The sequence below is a fragment of the Mobula birostris genome, chromosome 10 (assembly GCF_030028105.1).
Source record: "Mobula birostris isolate sMobBir1 chromosome 10, sMobBir1.hap1, whole genome shotgun sequence".
Taxonomy (NCBI): domain Eukaryota; kingdom Metazoa; phylum Chordata; class Chondrichthyes; order Myliobatiformes; family Myliobatidae; genus Mobula; species Mobula birostris.
Genome location: NC_092379.1, coordinates 130,216,733 through 130,241,139, shown reverse-complemented (window position 1 = coordinate 130,241,139; position 24,407 = coordinate 130,216,733). Strand labels below are relative to the sequence as shown.

General features: G+C 43.2%; 1 protein-coding gene across 2 annotated transcripts in view; it reads right to left on the bottom strand.

Moving 5' to 3' along the window:
• The window catches only part of nkap (NFKB activating protein), a 38,639-nt gene that overhangs the window by 2,176 nt on the left and 12,056 nt on the right, over window positions 1–24,407 (bottom strand). The window contains exons 3-9 of one of the 2 annotated variants that reach the window (XM_072270975.1): window positions 22,413–22,493; window positions 21,793–21,863; window positions 12,410–12,526; window positions 9,934–9,979; window positions 3,734–3,840; window positions 3,000–3,078; window positions 861–1,010 (exon numbers count right to left, since the gene is read on the bottom strand). In XM_072270975.1, coding sequence (XP_072127076.1) covers window positions 861–1,010; window positions 3,000–3,078; window positions 3,734–3,840; window positions 9,934–9,979; window positions 12,410–12,526; window positions 21,793–21,863; window positions 22,413–22,493 — 651 coding nt within the window. The remainder of the gene's footprint in view (window positions 1–860; window positions 1,011–2,999; window positions 3,079–3,733; window positions 3,841–9,933; window positions 9,980–12,409; window positions 12,527–21,792; window positions 21,864–22,412; window positions 22,494–24,407) is intronic. The other variant, XM_072270976.1, reaches the window with a different exon arrangement.

Sequence of the window (24,407 nt, the reverse complement as noted above, 5' to 3'; positions counted from 1 at the left end):
AGCAGAAACTCCATGGGAAACTATAGTCGCCTTTCTAAAACCTTTAGATCCAAGACAGATTCAGCAGCTAATTTAGTTGACAAAGGTGATCCTTCCTTAACCGGCTGTATCACTAGCTTTTATTTACTACCTTAGTTGCTCCTTGATTTTACTCAAACCCCTTTAGATTGATCTCCTCATTGCAGAAGAACTTACACCTCAATAAGGCCTTAAAATTATTTATTTTCCACTGAATTCATCAACTTCCTACTGAACAGGTGACCCTCACTTGGTATACCCTCAGGAAGAGTTTAGTCCTTTTTTTTCCAGGTGAAAATACAAAATCCTACGACTATGTAATAGTAGTAGTACTGCCATCACTCGAGTCGAGCTGATAATACTCTTCCAAGGGTTTGCTCCCTTAACGGCGAATGCACGTGCATAACGTTATTTCACGTGTGGAGGCTGATGCACATGCAGCTACTACACAGTCTTTGACAGGTTGGGGTCAGGATCCAGTGGCATGGCATCCAAGATGACTGGGTGCCCTTCACTGCTGCAGCCTTCTGCCACCTTCGCTGCCGTGGTGATGTGTCGTCATCATCTGCCATCTCCACCACTGAGGGCCTCTTTGTCGAGACCCTCCCACTTGATCCTACCGCAGTGGGTGACCCTACCAGGAGCTAAGCTTCAGACGGCTTTGCTCTTGGGATCTCAGCAACTCGTAGGCCTCTCCACACAAAGTGATGATCCTCCGAGAAGCTATGTAATAGGTACTTTCCCTTCTTCCTTTCACCAAGTTTATAACTTCTACAGAACATAAATCAAAACCTAAAACAGAACTTAAAACTTGAAGTGCACTGTTAGCAAAAGCTTCTTACCTGCTTCCACTCATTACGTAACCAGAATGTTCAAAGGAAGCAATCTGCTCACTTGTCAGACCAATTTCACCTCTTCGTGGAATACGCTTTCCAGCCTTCACGTACTCAGCCATGGCAGCCCCCTCACCAGGAAGCAGAGCGTGACCGTAACTAGAAGACAGAGATGGTTAAGTGCGTGAGTAATGAACTTTTTTTTTTTGGCGTGTGCCTGCATGCGTGAGTCCGTGCGTGCGCGTCTGCATGTCCGTGCGTGTGTCCGTGATGATGTCTTTTTCATGGCTTTTACGAGGTGCGTAGTGAGAGAGAGAGAGACTGTGTGGCATGCCACTCCTCACACAGACATTTCCGCAGTATTTTCCCTTTACTTTACAGGGTCAAGTTGCGATCTCGACACTCAACCCGGCACGGATGGAAAGCGTACTCGGGAGCGGACCCGACTGGTTTCGAACCCGGGAACCTTCGCTCTCGGGTCCGGCACCAATATCGTTGTGCCACCAGCTGGCCCATGAGTAATGAACTTTAGTTCTTCATAGAGCCTTACAGCACAGTATGGGCCCTTCAGCCTACAATGTTGTGCTAACCTTTTAACCTACTTCATGACCTAACCCTTGCTTCCTACATTTTGCTTGATGTTCCTTTCCGTGCCTTGTGGCACACTGGCTGGCAGCCTTGCTGTTTCTTTAGCATTCTGGTGTGTATTTTGACGAGGTCGAATTACTAACTCGATGCTCAACCCAGCCTGGATGGAAAGCGTGCAAAGAGCTGGCAGAGTTCAAGCCCAGGACCATTTACCATGAAGTCCAGTGCAGCTGTCACTACACCACCGGCTCACAATTCCTTCTTACATAGCCCTCCACTTTTTCTTTCATCCATGTGCCCAGCTAAGAGTCTCTTAAGTGTCCCTAATGTATCTGCCTCTACCACTACCCCGTGAACCCAACCATCCGCAAAAACCTACCTCTGAACAAGGGAAACTGTCAGTGTTTTAAAAGAAAATGAGCTGCTGGAGGAACTCGGCAGGCCAGGCAGCAGACTACACTGAAATGGACAGTTGACAATTCAGGTCAAGACGCTTCAGGACCCGCTAAGTTCTCCACCAGTTTGCTTTATTTGCTCCAAATTGCTGTATGTACAGTCTCTTGAGGTGTCAAAATAGTTGCTGTGACATAACTAGTGTGGTAGTGTAGTGGGTAGTGCTTGTAGCACTTTCAGCTTCCAGCGCTGGCTAGCAGTCTTGCAAAAAGGACAGCAAATGTGTAAATCTCTTCCTCCAGTACAGAGCCTCTCCAACAGCCAGCCTCATATAGTGCCTCCTCGCTGGCGACACACAGAAACCGAACTCCTTTCAGACCCAGGCTGAACTAAAGAGGACAGGCAGGAGGTCTGGCTCGCACACACGTAACAGGCAGGCCCACTTGTGTGCGTATGCACCCTGGTGCTTTATGAACCAGTCCCCCAGCTATGGGTAAACAGCCCCACTGCCTGGTGGGCAGCCCTGGGAGAGACGAGGCCTATGGGAGTAAACCCAGACAGCAAATCTGAAGTGAAGTCCCTACGGCGGCTGGGCATCTTTGAACATCCTTCCGGCAGCCAAGCTGGTGCCAAACGTACTGCCTCACAAGCTTTCCTTTGGACTACACTGGTGAGGCCGAGAAGGGGATCTTGACGACTGGGCATCTCAGGATCTCCATACCTTCTGCCCGGGCTTGTGATCATGATTATCATTCACCGTCTTCCAGACAGACGGATGCCATCCGCTACTAAAGTCTCGAGTCTCTGTGACAGTATTTTAAATAACACTGGTAAGGTACCATTCAGTGCCAGTTACAATTTAAAATCAAATCATTTGTGTTAAAATGGAGACTACCTTCTCCCTCTCCTGGACACATCTTTCACCTGCCAGTTTGTGCTCCTTCCCTTCCTCCCTTCTTATTCTGGCTTCTGCACCCTTTTTTCTCCCGGCCCTGATGAAGGGTCTTAGCCTGAAAACTCGACTTCTCACTACCCTCCATAAATGCTGCCTCACCCACCGAGTTTCTCCGGCGGTTTGTATCCGCTGCATTTGTGTTAAAAATTTCATTCAATTTAAAAGTGTAGAAAATACGATCAACTACTTAAAAAGAAAAAGCGATCACTTACTTCAGCGGCTTTTCATCATCTTGGGCAGAGTGCTGCTTTGGAGCTTCAGGCCCATAAGACACGTCCTCCTCATGTGCACCTTCAGAAGGAAAATGTTCACCAAGGTATTAATTAATTAAACAAGTGGGCTGAAATTGAGACAATCTCATTAATTTTCCACCTAGCTCACCCTCTGACCTTGTCCTCCTATGCCGTTCTAATGAAGCTTAACGCAAGCTCTATAAACAGCACTATCTTTTGCTAGCCACACTACAGCTATGAGAGTAATAATATTAGATAAACCATTCCATTATCTGCATTTGTAGCTCCTCTAAATTTGGTGTCTGATTTAATTACTTATTCAATTTCTGGGGAAGGTTCCACCATCCATTGTATTTTATGTAGGCCAGCCCCTATAAATATGACTCAGCGCAAAGTTTTGTGGAAAAATTATGGATTCTGATTGCAAATCTATCCAAATAAAGATGACCCTTGCATTACAGGGTGGGGAGGGAGTGTTTGCGTTCCTTGAAAATGTCCCTCTTGCAATTTTGCATAACATGAAGAAATATCATCTGTACACGTGTGCACAGAAATAAAAGTGAAAAACATCCACGTTTACTCTTTATCCCTAATTTCATGAGCGTGAACTTTCAACCTGTACCAGAATTTGTGTCTGTGTTCTGTGAAAACTGCAAGGGCAAATTTCTGTTTGTCAAACTGCCATAACATGATGGCTGTCTGTACATACTTACGTGTTTTTTCTACCCAGATAGCTTCATGTGCGCTTTCTTCATCAGATTCGTCGCTACTCGATTCGGACACTTTTTTCTTGTTCTTTTTTGCTTTCTTTGGTTTCTTTCTATTAAATTAAACACAAACATTTGCTTTCTTCAGATATTGTATTTTTCTCTCCATTATTAACTCACTGCTATTAAGACTTTTTGGGAAGAAGCAGAGTGGAAGTGGGGAAAGGACAAAAAAGCAGAAAGGTAGAGAGGGAGGAGGGAGAAGTGATATTGTGCATCTTGCATCCAAAAGTTTTGTTACAAGCGTTTCTCTTTCTTTAATGGGTTAATCAATGAAAGGCAAATGTTGAACTACTGAATTTATAGCAATGCTTTCACCTGACTGCTTGTCAAGAGCACATACCTGATCGGGACAAAGGATTTCTTTGTGAATCCTATTCTACCATTTGAAATTAAGACAAGTTACACTTACCTTTCCCCAAATGAAGCTAATCTAAAAATTTAAAAAAATGTCAAGAGAATGAAACAGAACTGGGAATGGGAATAAATTCCTTATTTTTATTCTGCAGGTACAGAAACCAACCTTAACCCCGACCTCAAACCAATCTAAATGGACCTTCCTCTCCGGCCCTGACGTAGGGTCTCCCTGAAACATCGATAGTTTGTTCCCCTCCATAGATGCTGTCTGACCTGCGGAGGCCCCCCAGCATTTTGTACGTGTTCCTCAGGATTTCCAGCATCTGCAGAATCTTGTGTTTATGGACCACTATTTCTTTATAATATGTAGCCCAATTTCCACAAAACTGATTACAGCAGGTGAGGCTGCTTTTAGAAGTGTTTAGAGTATAAAATGGCCGTGTCATTTAGCTTGTAGAAATATCAGCCAGAGAGTAGTGAATCTGTGGAATTTGTTGCCACGGGCAGCTGTGAAGCCAAGTCTTTATGTAGCTTTAAGGCAGAGGTTGATAGATTCTTGATAGGTCAGGGCATGAGGGGATATGGGGAGAAGGCAGGAGATTGGAGCTGAAGGGAAAAACGGATCAGCCATGATGAAATGGAGGAGCAGGCTTGATGGGCCAAATGGCCTAATTCTGCTCCTATATGATAGAAAACCTACAGCACAATACAGGCCCTTCAGCCCACAATGCTGTACTGAACATGTACTTACTTTAGAAATTACTTAGGGTTACCCACAGCCCTCTTTTTTCCAAGCTCCATGTACCTATCCAGGAGTCTCTTAAAAGACCCTATTGTATCTACCTCCACCACAGTTGCCAGCAACCCATTCCATGCACTCACCACTCACTGTGCAAAAAAAACTTACCCCTGACATCCCCTCTGTACTTACTTCCAAGCACCTTAAAACTGTGCCTTCTTGGGTTCGCCATTTTAGCCTTGGGAAAAAGCCTCTGATTATCCACATGATCAATGCCTCTTATCATCTTATACTCCTCTATCAGGTCACCTCTCATCCTCCGTCGCTCCAAGCAGAAAAGGCCAGGTTTACTCAACCTATTCTCATAAGGCATGCTCCCCAATCCAGGCAACATCCTTGTAAATCTTCTCTGCACTCTCTCTATAGTTTCCATATCCTTCCTGTAGTGAGGTGACCAGAACTGAGCACAGTACTCCAAGTAGGGTCTGACCAGGGTCCTATATTCCTGTAACATTATCTCTCACCTCTTGAACTCAATCCAACAATTGAAGGCCAATGCACCATTTGCCTTCTTAACCACAGAGTCAACCTGCACAGCAGCTTTGAGTGTCCTATGGACATGGACCCCAAGATCCCTCTGATCCTCCACACTGCTAAGAGTCTTACCATTAATACTATAACCTCCATACAGAATATGACCCATCTACAACTACTCTTTGCCTTCTGTGGGCAATCCAATTCTCGATCCACAAAGCAAGGTTCCTTTGGATCCCATGCCTCCTTACTTTCTCAATAAGCCTTGCATGGGGTACCTTATCAAATGGCTTGCTGAAATCCATATACACTACATCTACTGCTCTACCTTCATCAAAAATTCAATCTGGCTCGTAAGGTATGACCCACCTTTGACAAAGCCATGCTGACTATTCCTAATCATATTATGAACACCTGGAGAGGCATAAATCAGGATCTTCTCTCAGGACCTTCTCCATCAACTTACCAACCACTGAAGTAAGACTCACTGGTCTATAATTTCCTGGGCTATCTACTCCCTTTCCTGAATAAGGGAACAACACCTGCAACCCTCCAATCCTCTGGAACCTCTGATGATGCAAAGATCATTGCCAGAGGCTCAGCAATCCCCTCCGTCTCCTCCCACAGTAGTTGTCCAGACTCGGTGACTTATCCAACTTGATGCTTTCCAAAAGGTCCAGCACATCCCCTTTCTTAATGTCTATATGCTCAAGCTTTTCAGTCTGCTGTAAGTCATCCCTACAATCGCCAAGGTCCTCTTCCGTAGTGAATACTGAAGCAAAGTATTCATTAAGTACCTCCACTATCTCCTCTGGTTCCATACACACTTTTCCACTGTCACACTTGATTGTCCTGTTCTCTCACATCTTATCCTCTTGTTCTTCACATACTTGTAGAATACCTTGGAGTATCCTGCTCACCAAGGCCTTCTCATGGCCCCTTATGAGGCCATTCTTAAGCTCCTTCCTGCTAGCCTACAATCTTCTAAATCTCTATCATTACCTAGTTTTTTGAGCTTTTTGTAAGCTTTTCTTTTCTTCTTGACGAGATTTTCAACAGCTTTTGTACACCATGGTTCCTGAACCCTACTATCCTTTCCTTGTCTCACTGGAACGTACCTATGCAGAACACTACGCAAGTATCTCCTGAACATGTGCCAAATTTCTGTCATACATTTCCACGAAAACATCTGTTCACAATTTATGCTTCCAAGTTCCTGCCTGATGGCTTCATATTTCCCCTTACTCCAATTAAATGCTTTCCTAACTTGTCTGTTCCTATCCCTCTCCAAATCTATGGTAAAGGAGATAGTGATCACAATTCTACCTCCAAAATGCTCTCCCCACTGAGACTTGACACCTGACCAGGTTCATTTCCCAGTACCAGATCAAGTACAGCCTCTCTTGTAGGCTTATCTACATATTGTGTCACGGAACCTTCCTGAACACACCCAACAAAACCCCCTGCTCTAGGGAGATGCCTATCAATATTTGGGAAATGAAAATCTCCTACCACGACAACCCTGTTATTATTATACCTATCTCCCTATCTGCTCCTCGATGTCCCTGTTATTATTGGGTGGTCTATAAAAACACCCAGTAGAGTTATTGATCCCTTCCTGTTCCTAACTTCCACCCACTGAGACTCAGTAGACAATCCCTCCATGACTGCCTTTTCTGCAGCTGTGACACTATCTCTGATCAGCAGTGCCACGCCCCCACCCTTTTTTGCCTCCCACCCTGTCCTTTCTGAAACATCTAAAGCCTGGTACTCTAAGTAGCCATTCCTGCCCCTAAGCCATCAAAGTCTCTGTAAAGGCCACATCATAGCTCCAAGTACTGATCCACGCTCTAAGCTCATCCGCTTTGTTCATGATACTCCTTGCATTAAAATAAACACATCTCAAACCATCGGTCTGAGCGTCTCCCTTCTCTATCACTTGCCTGTCCTCCCTCTCACACTGTCTACAAGCTTTCCTGATTTGTGAGCCAACTGCCCCTTTCTCCGTCTCTTAAGTTCAGTTCCCAGCCCCCACCAATTCTACTTTAAACTCTCCCCAATAGTCTTGGCAAACCTCCCTGACAGGATATTGGTCTCCCTCGGATTCAAGTGCAACCCATCCTTTTTGTACAGGTCACGCCTGCCCCAAAAGAGGTCCCAATGATCCAGAAATCTGAATACCTGCCCCCTGCTCCAATCCCTCAGCCACGTATTTATCCTCCACCTCACCCTATTCCTATACTCACTGTCGCGTGGCACAGGCAGTAATCCCAAGATTGCTACCTTTGACGTCCTGCTTCTCAGCTTCTTTCCTAACTCCCTGTAATCTGCGTTCAGGATCTCCTCCCTTTTCCTACCTATGTTGTTGGTACCAATATGTACCACGACCTCTGTCTGTTCACCTTCCCACTTCAGGATATCATGGACGCAATCAGAAACATCTCAGACCCTGGCACCTAGGAGGCAAACTACCATCTGTGTTTCTTTCTTGCGTTTGCAGAATCGCCTGTCTGACCCCTAACTACAGAGCCCCCTAACAGTGCTGCCATCCTCTTCCTTTCCCTACCCTTCTGAGCCACAGGGCCAGACTCTGTGCCAGAGGTAGGGCCACTGATGCTTTCCCCGTGTAGGCCGTCCCCACCATCAGTACTCAAACAGGAGTACTTATTAAGGGGGACAGCCACAGAGGTACTCTCTAATATCTGACACTTGCCCGTCCCTCTCCTGACTGTTACCCACTTGTCTGTCTCCCGAGGTCCCGGTGTGACTACCTGCCTGTAGCTCCTCTCTATCACCTCCTCACTTTCCCTGACAGATGAAGGTCATCGAGCTGCATCTCCAGTTCCCTAACCCAGCCCCTAAGAAGCTGCAGCTCGACGCACCTGGTGCAGATGTGGCCGTTTGGGAGCCTGGGAGTCTCCACATCTGACACCCAGTACAGAACACCAGCCTCACAGACATACGCCCTATTCTTCACAAGTAACTTACCTCGTCTCGACTTGTTATCGCTGAAGCCCCATTGAGCCAAAGCCCTGCTACTCTGACTCCCTCTACTCCAACGCCTGCTCTATAAAGCTGTCTTCTATTGTATCATATAGTATGGTATATCACAACTAGCACAAGTCATTACTAATTCCACTGGATGAATTCTCCATCAATAACTATTAGAAACTAATACAGTTTTATAGTACCGTAGTAGTGTTTTGATTTATTCTGTATTTCATTTGAATACATAATTGGTTACTAAGTTAAGTGGTAGTTTGTCTTTTTTTATATATGTTTAACTATTTTCATAAAACTGTAGTTAATTGGGACAGCTGGTTAATTGCGCCAAAATGTGCTGGTCCTGATGTGTCCCAATTAACCAGAATCCACTGTATATAAATCATGGTTCTTAATAAAATAAAAATTCAAATTGTTGATCTGTCCAAAAATGTAGCATTGGAGCTCTAAAGATTTACAACTAAAGCCTAATTCACACTGAGTGAGAAACTGGAGTTAAACTTATTTTTCATTGATTCAATTTCATCAGTTTTTACAAGTTTTAAATTCCTTCCACAATCTTGTCCCTTCCTGTTTTGACTTCAATCTGTCCAGTGACTGAAAGGAAACACTGTGGGAAGTATGAACCAACAGTATCAGAAGCACTCAGACAGGCACATGGAGTGACAGACCTTAGAGGGATACAAGCCAAATGCAGGAAATTCAGACAAGCTACATGAGCACCACGGTCAACTTAGACTCACTGGGTCGAAGAACTTGTATCCATGCAGTCAGTGACAGGTCTTCCAGACCCTGGTGGGCAAATGAAACACTTCAAAGGTAACATCAACACGAGGAAATCTGCAGATGCTGGAATTTCAAGCAACACACATAAAAGTTGCTGGTGAATGCAGTAGGCCAGGCAGCATCTCTAGGAAGAGGTACAGTCGACGTTTCGGGCCGAGACCCTTCGTCAGGACTAACTGAAAGAAGAGCTAGTAAGAGATTTGAAAGTGGGAAGGGGAGGGGGAGATCCGAAATGATAGGAGAAGACAGGAGGGGGAGAGATGGAGCCAAGAGCTGGACAGTTGATTGGGAAAAGGGATATAAGAGGATCATGGGACAGGAGGCCTAGGGAGAAAGAAAGTGGGGGGGGGGGATATCAACATCAGCCTGAGGAAATTCAACATCAGATCTAAAAACTGGGAAAACATTTACACTCAGCAGATGCACGTGGAGGAAATCTGTTCAAGAGGGACTGAACCACCAATAGACCCAAACACTAACCATCACCATCACTTATTCTTGCCGACACTGCAACAGAATATGCGAATCCCAGGTTGGCCTCTACAGCCACCCGAGGACATAACAATAGACAACCCCTCTGGAGAACATTGTACTTGACTCAAGTGATCGCACTACTGTCAGTGCTGTAACGCTCTAAGACTCCCTAACAATTAAAATAGTTGTTAAAAATATTAATTTGCATTAGGTTAACCAGATAAAAGCTAGACCCAGATACAAAGTGCCTTACTTTTTATGGGATTTCTTCTTCTTCTTCTTTTTCTTTTTATCTTTATTTACAAAAACACAAGAAATACATTTCGTAATTAATACACTGTAGTCGTGAATGTAGTCGCGCGCAAACACGCTACTAAAGAAACACAGGGAGGCAGAGAGAGCTGAACTCAGAATGCCTTTACTGATTCAAAATCGCGTGCTTAAATCTCCCCTCCCATGGGCCCCTAAGACCCACGGGGCGGACGTGACGTCAGACTGTCCTCGGAAGGTCCGCCTCGAGTGGGTAGTTCCAAACTCGCTACTGTGTGTCTGCCCACGGCTCCCGATGGCAGTTCGAGTCCCACGTGTGCGGGCTGCCACAACACAGTAAAACTTGGATAATCTGGCAAGCTTGGGACACTGGTTGCAATTTTTGGACTCTTGGATGTTACTCTTATTAATAGATAGATAGAAAGATACTTTATTGATCCCAAAGGAAATTAGCAATGTCACAGTAGCATAACAAGTGCACAGATATGAATATTAGAAGAGAAATAGAAAGCATAAAAAATAAGTGACTACAAACAGTCTAACAGGAGGGGGGCATCACTTCCCCAGCTATAGGTTGACTCATTGTAGAACCTAATGGCATAGGGCAAGAATTACTTCATACAGTGCTCTTTGGAGCAGTGTAGTTGCCAATTACTAAAAGTGCTCTGCTGTTCAGCCAAGGTGACATACACAAACACACTTGATTTAAAAATGACATGTTACATAGCAGTGAATCTGGTGGACTTTAAAGAGAGTGTGAATTTGAGACCTCCCAAAACGCCAAAGCTGGTATTGTAACTCAGATCAAATCCCAGTCAAACATTAAACACTAGCTGAGAAACATAGGACCCCAACCAAACTATACTTCAACTTAAAAATATATTTTAAAATTTTCTTCATGATATTCTTTCTCTAATCCTAGCATCTTGCTAATTTAATTGCTTGAATACTAGTGACTATGCCTTCAGCTTCCATGACTGGAAATTCTAACTCTTCACCTCACTACCTTATCTTCCTTGAGATACTCGTTAAAACTCATCCATTTCTTTTTGATCATCTTCAAGGTGGTTAGCTTTTCTGTTCTTTAAGGAGGACAGCAAGGACAAGCCAGGGAACTACAGTCCAGACAGCATGACATCAAAGTAAATTTATTATCAAAGTACATATATATCACATATACTATCCTGAGATTCATTGTCTTGTGGGTGTCAACAGTAAATACGAAGAAACACAATAGAATCAAAGAAAAATCTCACATGAAGACAAACAAGCAGAGTTAAAGACAACAAACTGTGCAAATAACAAAGAGAAAAAAACCCAGAAAAATAATAGTAAACAAACAAATAAATATCAGAAACAACAGGAATTCTGCAGATGCTGGAAATTCAAGCAACACACATAAAAGTTGCTGGTGAACGCAGCAGGCCAGGCAGCATCTCTAGGAAGAGGTGCAGTCGACGTCTCAGCCTGAAACGTCGACTGCACCTCTTCCTAGAGATGCTGCCTGGCCTGCTGCATTCACCAGCAACTTTTAAATAAATATCAGGAACGTAAGTTGTAGAGTCCTTGAAAGTGAGTCCATAGGTTGCAGAATAAGATCAGTGTGGCGTGAGTGAAGTTAACCCCTCTGGTTCAAGAGCCTGATGGTTGAGGGGTAATAACTGTACCTGAACCTGGTGGTGTGAGTCCTGAGGCTCCAGTACCTTCTTCCTGATGGCAAAAAGCAAGAAGAGAGCATGCCCTGGATGGTGGGGGTCCTTGATGATGGATGCCGTTTTTCTGCGACAGTACTCCTTGAAGATGTGCTCAGTGGTAGGGAGGGCTTTACCTGTGATGGACTACTTTTTGTACGCTTTTCTATTCAACAGCATGAAGGGCATGGAGTTACTGGAAGGGAGAGAACCTGTCAACATTTGAACAGGCAGAATCTGATAAGGAGGAGTCAGCATAGCTTTGTGGATGTGAAATCCCACTTGATGAGCCTTTTAGAATTTTCTGAAGAGGTAACCTCAAAGGAAGATGAGGATAGGGCAGTGGATGTCATCTGTATGGACTTAAGCAAAGCCTTCTACAATCGCTGATATGAAGACGGTCATGATAGGTTACAAAAGGATCTTGAACATTTAAAGAAGTGGTACGAGGAGTGGCAAATGTCTAGGGTCGGAGGGGTTCTTTACTATTCTAGCTGCTCTTCTGAAGCAATGGGAAGGGTGGACAGAGTCAATGGATGGGCTGAGGTCACTACTCTCTACAGGTCATCAAACCACCAATTCTACCCCAAGTGCACTAATTGCAAAGTACATTCCATCCCACACCATTCACTCTCTGCAGCCTGTTTCTTTCCTTTTGCTTCTATATTCCTGTTTCTTTCCTGCATCTGTACACCCAGAACACAGAGCAGTGTGTGAATAGGTGCATGCACATAAATGAGAGGGACTAGTTCAATGCTAATATCTTACCAGTTAGGTCACTTCCGCTGTCAGAATCTGATTCACTTTCTTCCGAATGTTTATGCTTTTTCTTTTTTGATTTCTTCTTTTTATTCTTCTTCTTTTTCTTTTTCTTCTTTTTGTCCTCTGCAGGAGATATTAGAGGATTTATATCCAATGTACACATACTAAATATGCCTTGTTCCATACAAAAAATAATGAATTCTTTTTAATAATGGTATTCAGTTGTCTCTCAGTATCTGCGGGGGATTGGTTCCAAGACCCCCCTGTGGATACCAAAATCCGCGGATGCTCAAGTCCCTTATATAAAATGGCGTAGTATTTGCATATAACCTACTCACATTCTCCCGTATATTTTAAATCATCTCTAGATTACTTATAATACCTAATACAATGTCAATGCTATGTAAATAGTTGTTATACTGTATTGTTTAGGGAATAATGACAAGAAAAAAAGTCTGTACATGTTCAGTGCAGACACAACCATCATAGATCTTCTGGGAACATTGATGCTGCCTTGGCATCAGCTGATGCTGATTCTCCCGTGATTGTTAAGTTCTTGAGGCTATAGTGCTTTACATAGCTAGCTAGCCAGCCATCCCTTACTAGCCTTAAACTCCTTCCTCTCGCTCACAACCCAAGTAGCAAACGAACGAGACGCGAGGCGAATGACGCTCAAACAACAAGTGCTGGAGAGAGACTGAGGATCTGTGAAATGGCGGGAGGCTACAGCAGGGTATACCTACACATCACTTCATTTGCGTGGATTCAGTGTAGTGCTCAGTGCGTGAAAAATTCAAGTTTGCTTTTTGGAACTTTCTGGAATTTTTTTTTCAATCCATGGTTGGTTGAATCCGCAGATAAGGAGGGCCGACTGTATGTTGATTATAATGAACATGGGTTCCCTGATTTCTCGTTGGGTTTACTGAGTGAGCAGATTAACCAAAATATGATTTCTCATCCTGCATTAGTTGATTTTAGTCATGCATGTGGTAGAAGCATCATTGTTGTTAAGTTAGGGAGTAAGAAATCTGTGTTTCCACTCCAGAAACACTATCCTATTGGATGTAGATATAATAGGAGGGCAAAACCAAGCTTAGCCAAGCTATGATCATACAGCGGGCTCTCACCATTAAAACTGCCAGAAGTGACATTCAATTAAACCACTATTCCCCATTTGTGTTTCTTCCACCCATCTTCTCTTCTTACCTGCCCATCACCTCCCTCTGGTGCTTCTCCCCTCTTCCCTTTCTTCCATGCTCCTCCATCCTCTCCTATCAAGATTCCCCTTTCTTCAGCCTGCACCTCATCCATCAACTTCCCAGCTCTTTACTTCACCCCTACCCCCTCTCCCGATTTCACCAATTACCTGCCACCCGATACTTCTTCCTCCCCTCCTGCCACCTTCCTATTCTGACTTCTTCCCCCTTCCTTTCCAGTCCTACGAAGGGGCTCGGCCCGAAATGTCGACTATTTACCCTTGTCCATAGATGCTGTCTGGGCTGCTGAGTTCCTCCAGCATTTTCTGTGTTGCTTCAGAAATTAAAGAACTGTATCCTAGCAAGGACTTGATACTTCTTGGCTGGGACATTAGCAAGAAAAACTAGATTGTGGCAAAAATCTATTTTTATATATAGTTTGAAATATTAACGAACTGATATTCCAGCGTCCCAATTAGCGGGGGGGAGCTACTCAGAGAAGGGATCTCTCACAGGTCAGCGGCGCATGTTTAAAAAGAGAGCTTCGTGGGCATTGGTTTCATTCCAGCGTCCCAATCAGTGGCAGGAGCAATGCAGAGAGGCGGTTTCTCGCAAGTCGTGGGCGCTCCTTTAAAAGGATAACTTTGCGTGCATTCGGTATCATTCCGGTGTCCCAATCAGCGACGGGAGCAGTGCAGAGAGGGGTAAATAGAAGTACAGAGGGGACAAGCAGACCGATCATTGTTGGAGTGGGCATCGTTGGGAGGAGAGTGCAGTGGCTCAAAGGAGGCTTCGGCTCTGGGTAAGTTTCTGTTAAGTTTCCCTTTTTTCTTACTGTGTACTTAAGGGGTACTTAGTGTAGTTTAAATGACCATTGTGTGTTCTTCATGCTAGATGTTGGAGTCCTGGGAGACCCAGAACTGCAGCTTCTTGAAGAGCGTGTTAGGGATCTGGAGCAGCAGCTGAATGACCTTCAGCATGTATGGGAGAGAGAGGAGATCATCAATCAGAGTTGCAGGGAAGTAGTCACCCCTCAGTTGCAGGAGGTGGGTGACTGTCAGGAGAAGGTAGGGGATGGTGAATAGGCAGTTAGTGCAGAGCACCCCTATAACCATTCCCCTCAAGAATCAATATACAATTTCGTATACTATTGCAGGGGAATGCCACAGAGACCAGGTTATGGGTCCGAGGGAGAAAAGGGGAACGGTAGTGATGGGGGACTCAATAGTCAGAGGACCAGACAGGAGATTCTGTGGACGTGATGGGACACCCGGATGGTATGCTGCCTCCCAGGTGCCAGGGTCAGGGATGTCTCAGATCGGGTCCACAACATTTTGGAGGAGGAGAGGGTGCAGCCAGATGTCTTGCAACATATTGGTACCAATGTCAGAGGAAGGAAAAGCAAAGGGGTGCTGAAGAGAGAATTTAGAGAGCTAGTCAGAAAGCTGAGAAGCAGGACCTCCAGGGTAGTAATTCCTGGATTGCTACCTGTGCTACGAGCCAGTGAGGGTAGAAACAGGATGATATGGCAAATAAATGTGTGACTGAGAAGCTGGTGCAGGGGGCAAGCCTCATGTTCTTGGATTGTTGGGGCCTCTTCTGGGGGAGGTATGACCTGTACAAAAGGGACGGGTTACACCTGAACCTAAGGGGGACCAATATTCTTGCGGGCAGGTTTGTTAGAGCTTTTGGGGCAGGTTTAAACTAATTCGGCAGGAGGATGGGAACCCAATTGAAGGGACTCAGGAGAGGACGGATGGTTAAAAAAAAAAGAGCAAAGATAGCATGCAGTCAGACTGTCAGGAAGGGCAGGCAGATGATAGGACAAAATTGCAGCCAGTAAGGTGAGTATCAGTGCATTAGGGATGCAGAATCAAAAAGGGTAGCAAATACAGCACTCAAAAGTGTTACATCTCAATGCACGGAATATAAGAAATAAGGTAGATGATCTTGTTGCACTTTTACAGATTGTCAGGTATGACACTGTGGCCATCAATGAATCGTGGCTGAAAGATGGTTGTAGTTGGGAGCTGAATGTCCAAGGTTACACACTGTATCGGAGGGAAAGGAGGGTAGGCAGAGGGGGTGGTGTGGCTCTGCTGGTAAAGAATGGTGTCAAATCAGTAGAAAAATGTGACATAAGATCAGACTATGTTGAATCCTTATGGACTGAGTTAAGAAACTGCAAGGGTAAATGGGTTGTTATGGCAGTTATATACCGGCTTTGGGGGTTCTAACATTTAACTGTCATTCATTCTTTGGGGCACTCCACTCTTTTGTGGATGGTTGCAAAGAAAAAGAATTTCAGGATGTACATTGTATACATTCCTCTGACATTAAATGTACCTTTGAAACCTTCAGAGGAATTTGCAGTGGGAGGGGAAAGATCCAGTTGTCCTGGTCCATGTGGGTACTAACGACAAGGAAAGAGGTTATGCTGAGGCAATTTGAGCAACTAGGGACTAAATGAAAAAGCAGAACCAAAAAGGTGGTAATCTCTGGATTAGTACCCAAGCCACGTGCAAATTGGCAGAGGGTCAAGAAGATTAGAGAGTTAAATGTGTGGCTCAAGGACTGGTGTGGGAGAAGTGGGTTTGAATTCTTGGGAAATTGGCACCAGTATTGGGGAAGGAGGGAGCTGTACCAATGCGACGGGCTCCACCTAAACCGCGATGGGACCTGGATCCTAGCAAATCGCATAATTAGGGCTGTGGATTGGACTTTAAACTAGATAGTAGGGGGGTGGGTGCAAAAGATTGGAGAAGTATGGATAAAGTAAACAAGAAAAGTGTGGATAAAGATAAAGAAAAAGCAAAAGATAAAAAAGAGAAAAATAAGAGTGGAGCGAAGGAAGGTCAAGTGCAAAACAGTAAAAGATTACAAGATCTTAAAAGCACAATTAATGTAAGGGCACTTTATTTGTATGCCTATAGTACTCGAAACAAGGTCAGTGAACTTGTGGCACAAATCAGTACAAAGGGGTATGATTTAGTGGCCATTACAGAGAAGTGGTTGCAGGGTGGAGAGGATTGGGAATTAAATATCCAAGGATATCAGGTAATATGGAAGGATAGGCAGGAAGGAAAGGGAAGTGGGGTAGTGCTCTTAATTAAAGATGAGGTCAGAATGATAGTGAGAGACGATATAAGATCTAAGGAACAGAATGTTCATCTGGGTAGAGATTAGGAATAGTAAAGGGTAAAACCACTGGTGGGTGTTGTCTATCGGCTACCAAATAATAAAGTTACAGTGGCACAGGCAATAACCAGAAATATTTGAGGCTTGTAAGGATGGAACAGCAGACTTTAACTTGCACATAGATGGGTAAATCAAGTTGGTTGAGGCAGTCTTGAAGAGGACTTCATAGAATGCTTCCATGATGGCTTTCTTGAACAGCATGTTACTGAACCTACAAGGGAATGTGCTATCTTAGATCTGGTCCTGTGCAATGAGGCAGGTACAATTAATGATCTTGTAGTTAAGGATCCTCTTGGAAAGAGTGATCACAATATGACTAAGTTTCTTATACAAATGGAGGGTGCAATAGTTTGATCTAACACTGGTGAATTATGCCAAAACAATGGAGACTACAATGAGACAAGGGAGGATTTGGGTAGTGTAGACTGGGAACACAGGCTATATGGTAGGACAGTTGAGGAACAGTGGAAGACTTTCCAAGAGATTTTTCACAGTGCTCAACAGAAGTATATTCCAGTTAAAAGCAAGGACGCTACGGGTGGGGAGAGCCAGCCTTAGATAACTATGGAAACAAAAGAAGGCATCAAACTTCATCAGGACTAAGGGTCTTGGCCTGAAACTTCGACTGTACTTCTTCCTATAGATGCTGCCTGGCCTGCTGCGTTCCACCAGCATTTTGTGTGTGGTGCTGAACAAACTTGTGGACCTGATGGAATGCATCCCAGGGCACTGAAGGAAATGGCAGAAGTTGTAATAGAGGCTTTGGTGATAATTTATGAAAATTCTTTGGCCTCTGGGCAGGTCTTAGCAGACTGAATGACAGCAAATGTCACGCCACTGTTCAAAAAAGGATGTAGGCAAAAGGCAGGTAACTACAGACCACTTAGTTCAACATCTATAGTTGAGAAAATGCTTGAAGTTATCATTAAAGAAGAAATAGCGAGGCATCTGGAAAGAAATGGATCCACCAGGCAGATGCAACGTGGATTCAGCAAAGGCAGGTCCTGTCTGACAAACTTACTGGCGTTCTTTGAGGATATAATGAGTGCAGTGGATAGACGGGAACAGATGGAAGTTACCAAGTTGGATTCCCAGAAGGCGTTCAATAAGGTGCCGCATAAAAGACATCCATAAGATAAGGATGCGTAGAGTTGGGAGTGATGTATTAGCATGGATAGAGGATTGGTTAACTAATGGAAACCAGAGAGTTGGGATGCAATCAGTGGTGAGCGGTATGCCACAGAGGTTGGTGCTGGGCCCGCAACTGTTCACGACATACATTAACGATCTGGAAGGGGGGACCAAGTATAGTGTATCTAAGTTTGCTGATGATACTAAATTGAGTGGAAAAGCAAATTGTGCAGAAGATGTGGAGAGTTTTCAGAGAGATATAGATAGATTTAAGTGAGCAAGGGTTTGGCATTTGGAGCACAATGTTGGTAAATGCAAGGTCATCCACCATGAAAGAGCATATTATTATTTAAATAGTTAAAAAGTTGCAGCATGCTGCCTTGCTGAGGGATTTGGGAGTGCTTGTGCATGAATCATGAAAGTTTGGTTTGCAGGTGCAGCAGGCTATCAAGGCAAATGGAATGTTGGCCTTTATTGCTAGAAGGATTGAATTTAAGAGCAGGGAGGTTATGCTGCAACTGTACAGGGTACTGGTGAGGCCGCACCTGGAGACAGCGTGAAGTTCTGGTCTCCTTACTTCAGGAAGGATACTGGCTTCGGCGGTGGTGCAGAGGAGGTTCACCAGGTTGATTCCAGAGATGAGAGGGTTAGACTATGAGGAGAGATTGAGTTGCCTGGGACTGTACTCGCTGGAATTTAGAAGAATGAGAGGAGAACTTATAGAAACATATAAAATTATGAAAGGGATAGATAAGATAGAGGCAGTAAAGTTGTTTCCACTGGTAGGTGAGACTAGAACTAGGGGACATAGCCTCAAGATTCGGGGGAGTAGATTTAGGACGGAGATGAGGAGGAACTGCTTTTCTCAGAGAGTGGTGAAACTGTGTAATTCTCTGCCCAATGAAGCAATGGAGGCTATCTCAGTAAATATATTTAAGATAAGGTTGGATAGATTCTTGCTGAGGAGGGGAATTAAGGATTATGGGGAAAAGGCAGGCAGGTGGAGCTGAGTCCATGACCAGATCAGCCATGATCTTATTGAATGGCAGAGCAGGCTCGACACAGGCCAGATGGACCACTCCTGCTCCTACTTCTTATGTTCTTATGAGTGCAGTTACTATTACAAGGGAGAAGGTGCTCAAGCAGCTGAAAGACCCAAGGGCACATAAATCACCCAGACTGGATGAACTACACCCTAGGGTTCTGAAAGAGGTAATGATAGAGATTCTGGAGGGATTAGTAATGACCTTTCAAGAATCATTGGACTCTGGCATGGTTCCGGAGTACTGGAAAATTGCAAATGTCACTCCACTCTAAGAAAGGAGGGAGGCAGCAGAAAGGAAATTATAGAACAGTTAGCCTGACATCAGTGGTTGGGAAGATGTTGGGAGTCAGCTGTCAAGGATGAGGTTATGGAGTGCTTGGTGACACAGGACAAGATTGGACAAAGTCAGCATGGTTTCCTTACAGAAAAATCCTGATGAACCTGTTGGAATCCTTTGAGGAGATTACAAGTAGGATAGATAAAGGGAATGCAGTGGATGTTTTATATTTGGACTTTCAGAAGGCCTTTGATAAGCTCCCACACATGAGCCTGCTTACTAAGTTAATAGCACACAGTATTACAAAAAATTTATAGTATGGTTAGAGCACTGGCTGCCTCCTACCAATCAGCGAGTGGGAATAAAAGGATCCTTTTCTGATTGGCTACCAGTGACTAGTGGTGTTCTGCAGGGGTCAGTGTTGGGACAGCTTCTTTTTACGCTGTAAATCAATGATTTAGATGACAGAATAGATGGCTTTGTTGTCAAATTTCCAGATGATACGAAGACTGGTGGAGGGGCAGATAGTGTTTAAGAAACAGAAAGGCAGCAGAAGGACTTAGACAGATTAGGAGAATGGGCAAAAAATGACAAATGAAATACAATGTTGGAAAATGCATGGTCATGCACTTTGGTAGAAAAAATAAATGTGTAGACTATTTTCTAAGTGGGAGAAAAACCGATAATCTGAGATGCAAAGGGAGTTGGGAGTCCTTGTGCAGAACACCCTAAAGATAAACTTGCAGGTTTAGTCAGTGGTAAGGAAGGCAAATGCAATGTTAACATTCATTTCAAGAGGTCTAGAATAAAAGAGTAGGGATGTGATGCTGAGGCTTTATAAGGCACTGGCGAGGCCTCACCTTGAGTACTGTGAAAAGTTTTGGGCTTCTCATCTAAGAAAAGATGTGCCTGGCATTGGAGAGGGTTCAGAGGAGGTTCACAAGGATGATTCTGCAAATGAAAGGGTTATCATATGTTTGATGGCTCTGTGTCTGTACTTGCTGGAATTTAGAAGGATGGGGGGTAGTGAATATCAATGAAACTTTTCTAATGTTGCAAGGCCTAGACAGAGTAGATGTGGAAAGGATGTTTCCCATGGTGGGGAGTCTAAGACAAGAGGGCACAGCCTTAGGATAGGGAAGAGGCCATTTAAAACAGAGATACAGAGAAATTTCTTTAGCCAAAGGATGGTGAATTTGTGAAATTTGTTACCATAGACAGCTGAGAAGGCCAGGTTGTTGGGTGTATTTAAGGTGGTTCTTGAATGGCCATGACATCAAAGACTATGGGAAGAAGGGAGGAGTGGGGCTGAGGAGGGAGAGAAAGGATCAGCCATGATCAATGGGCCAAATGATCTAATTCTGCTCCTATGTCTCATGATATCTCAAATTAAACAGATTTAAATATCAAATAATATTTAAAATCCACTCAACAAAGACATGTCCAAAGTTCAGTGACACCTTGATAGATTTAAATTCTCTAAAAAAAAGTCTTATTTATAAAAATAATAGGGGCCAACTTTACATATTATAAAGTTTGTTGTCATGTCCTTGATTGATTTGGATACATGAAGAGATCAGAAAAAAACAAAATAAAGATGCTGGAAATCTTCAAAAAAAAACAGTAACACTGAGAATACCTAGCACAGATGAAGGACCACTAAACTCAAACATTAACTCGTTTCTATGGAGGGGAGTAAGCAGTCAACGTTTCAGTCCTGATGAAGGATCTTAGCCTGAAACTTTGAGTATTTATTCCCTTCCTTAGCCACTGTCTGACCCGCTGAGATCATCCAGCATGGGTGTGGGGTGGGATGTGGGAGTTGTGGGTGTGTGTAGAATCTCGCGTTTAATATTAACTTGTTTTCCCCCTCGGTCCCATCTTGACCTGCTGAGTCAGCCCAGCATTTTCAACTTCTATCAAAAAAAATCTGTTATCATTGCTCAAGACACTTTGTAAAATATTTGTCACTCACAAAGCAGTTTTCTCATGTTATTTCCCATCTTATTTCCACATACAGTACAAAAGAAAAAAGTATCTTTGATCGGCTACATGGTACGTACTTTTAAATAACTATAAAATAAAACAAGCTCATTCCAGGTACAACTTAATTAAATGGCGTAACTACTACATTGTATCATCTGGAGAATAACAGCTTGATAGAAAGGGAAGCAGGAGCTAGAAATATCAGTACTTAAAACAATTATTGGTATGAAGTTAAAAGTTACTATGGAGCTTACAGCATGAACTGAGATAGTGTCTGCTCCTGTAGGATTGGGATGTAAAGCTATACTGATGCATCCAAACATGTTGACATATATTCCTGGAAAATGAAAAGTAATATCAAGAATTAGGCTGCACTGTGATCCTAGTTTTGAAACATTTCTGTTCATTAGAAACACTGTCAGCAAACAGTTTGCCAAGAGCCAGATATGATTCAACTGAAATGAAAGTTTCAGAATTATCTGTCAATTTCTAGTACTCATCACAAGGCCAACCTGTTGATTTCCTGGAAATACAGTATAATGTTATGAACAGTTACCTTCTGCACTGGAATCTGAACTGCTGCTCTTCTCGCCTTGCTCCCCCTCAACTGGAGTATGCTCATCTGAGCTAAAACAAAAGCAAAGTTCTAATGCTAGAATTTCAATTAACATAGGGCACATTTATTCACATAGGAATTTAAATAATGCACAAATTCCATACTGCTATCAGAATGAACACAAATAGAATTCAAAAGCAAAGTACCACAGCTGCTGGAAATCTGAACCAAGAACATAAAATGTTAGAAAAACTCAGATGTTCAGGCAGCATCTGTGGAGAGAGAAATAGTTAACACTTCTGGTCAATTACCTTCCATTAGAAATGGGCTCTGAAAGACCATTAACCTGAAATATTAATGCTCGCTTCTTTTGCCACAGAATTCACCTTACCTGTTAGGCGATTTATTGATCTTTTTTGTTTATAGTAGAACAGGGATATTGCTTAATAAGCATTAGTGGAATTCTATTACTTTTGAACTGACTATTTTTGGTCAGGTTTCAGTAAAGAGTCACATTTATTAATTTAATTACACCAAAATGAAGATGACAAATGAACAATCAATCTACAAACTATAAGCATACGTGTAATTTAAACTGGTTGAATTGGCAAAAGACTTACTCTGGTTCTGGGAATTTTGGAGACAGTCCCCAAATTTCTGGTGCACCAAGTTCTCCAATTCTTTCTCGTTCCTTTAGACGCCTGAAAGAAACATTCACAAAACAATCGTTTGGTAACATTTTTAGAATCGTTTGTTGCTAATGAATATCAAGAATTTGAACTTATTTATTCCAATAAATCAAGCTACAATTCAGGCATAACCCTGAGAACTGATGAATATGAAAGCTACCACAGATAATGTGCCAAGTCTTCCTGAATTGTTTTCAAATAGAGTGTATTTTTGCACTGGTTATAGGGGTAATTAGAGGAAGTCACGCAGGTAAGTCTCCAATCATCCAGGTAAATTGTACATATAGTACCACTCTTCATCGAACATGCTTGGAACTTCGATGAGTTCATGCACACTAATACACTTTTCGTTCACTTTCTCTGCATGTTAAACAGCAGGATAATAAGTTCTCCATAGACCAGTACGTTTCAATGGATCCTGGGAAATGAGGCTCAGATGTGTATAATGGAGCCAGGTGCAAAATTCTCATGACTTCCAAACAATCAGATGGTGGATTATTGAAATTTTGTTGCACATCGTGTCAAGAGTTTGTGCTTTGTAAGCTGTTTTATTTTACCCAGCCATGCTACTCTATTCAAACCTGGCAATTAAGAAAACATCTGAGATGAGCTGGGAGGATCCAGAACTCCCATTACATTGTTTGGTACAGTCCTGTTGTTCGTCATCAAAGAAAAAGCAGGACTACAAAAGAAAAAATATAAATAGAGAAATAGAAAGCGTTAAAGTTGGGAGTAAAAAGAGCAGCATGTCTCCTGAATAAGCTGTGTGTGAAAGAATAGTTGATGAGACTCATTCAGAACATACGGTATAGACTATCAAGAATATTCAAATGGAAGTCACATATCAGAACATAGAACAGTACAGCATAGTATGGGGCCTCTGGCCCATGATGTTGTGCTGACCTATTTAAATGGTCACGTAGCAGAGCAATTCATGTAAGCGCCAGTGACCCGGCACAATTCCTGCAGCTACCTGTAAGGATTCTGTACATTCTCCCATCACAGTATGGGTTTCCTCCAGGTGCTGCACTTTTCTCCCACATTCCAAAGATATATGAGTTACGATTCTGGCACTGGAAGTGTGGCGACACTTACATGCTATCCCCAACACATCCTTGGGCTGTGTTGGTCAGTGACGCAAATGGTACAGTTCACTGTATGTATGTGTAAAACTAATCTTTTAATCTTCTTTCCTATGCAGCCCATAACCTTTATTATTTTTATATCCATGTGTATATCTAAGAGCCTCTTAAATGTCTCTTTTGTATCAGCAATATTCTTGTTTCTTTCTCATTAAGCAGAACTCCAGCACAAGATCAGGCCCCTCAGCCCGCGATGTCTGTGCCATTTTAAACTACCCCATCCGCCTAAATGTAGTTTCTATCTCTCCATTCCCTACCTGTTCAAGCGTCTGAATACCTCCTAAATTTTGCTATTGTTTCCTTTCATATTTGACACTGGAGTTCACTTGTCACATTTTAATTTACTTGATTTAGAAAAGAGAAACTAGCTTTCCAACTAGTTTTCTTTTGTTAAAGGTATTCTAGAAAGATCTGCCCTGATATGATAATTCTGGCTAGTTAATAAACCAAAGCGTATTCTATTGTATAGGAGTGCAAATTAAGCAAGTGATCACTGCCATATTGAGGCCATACACAGGCTGGAAGAGCAACCCTTCATTCTGTCTGGGTAGGCTCCAACCTGATGGTGTCAATATCGATTCTACTAACTTCTGCTAATTACTCCCCCGTCTACTTCTCTCTTTCTATTCTCCATTCTGGTTCCCTTCTCTTTTCCTCACTTGCCCATCACCACTCTCTGGTGTCCCTCTTCCCTCCATGGTCAATTCTCCTCTCCTATTAGATTCCTACTTCTTCAGCCCCTTATCTCTTTCAACTGACACCTCCTAGTTTCTCACCCCCCTCC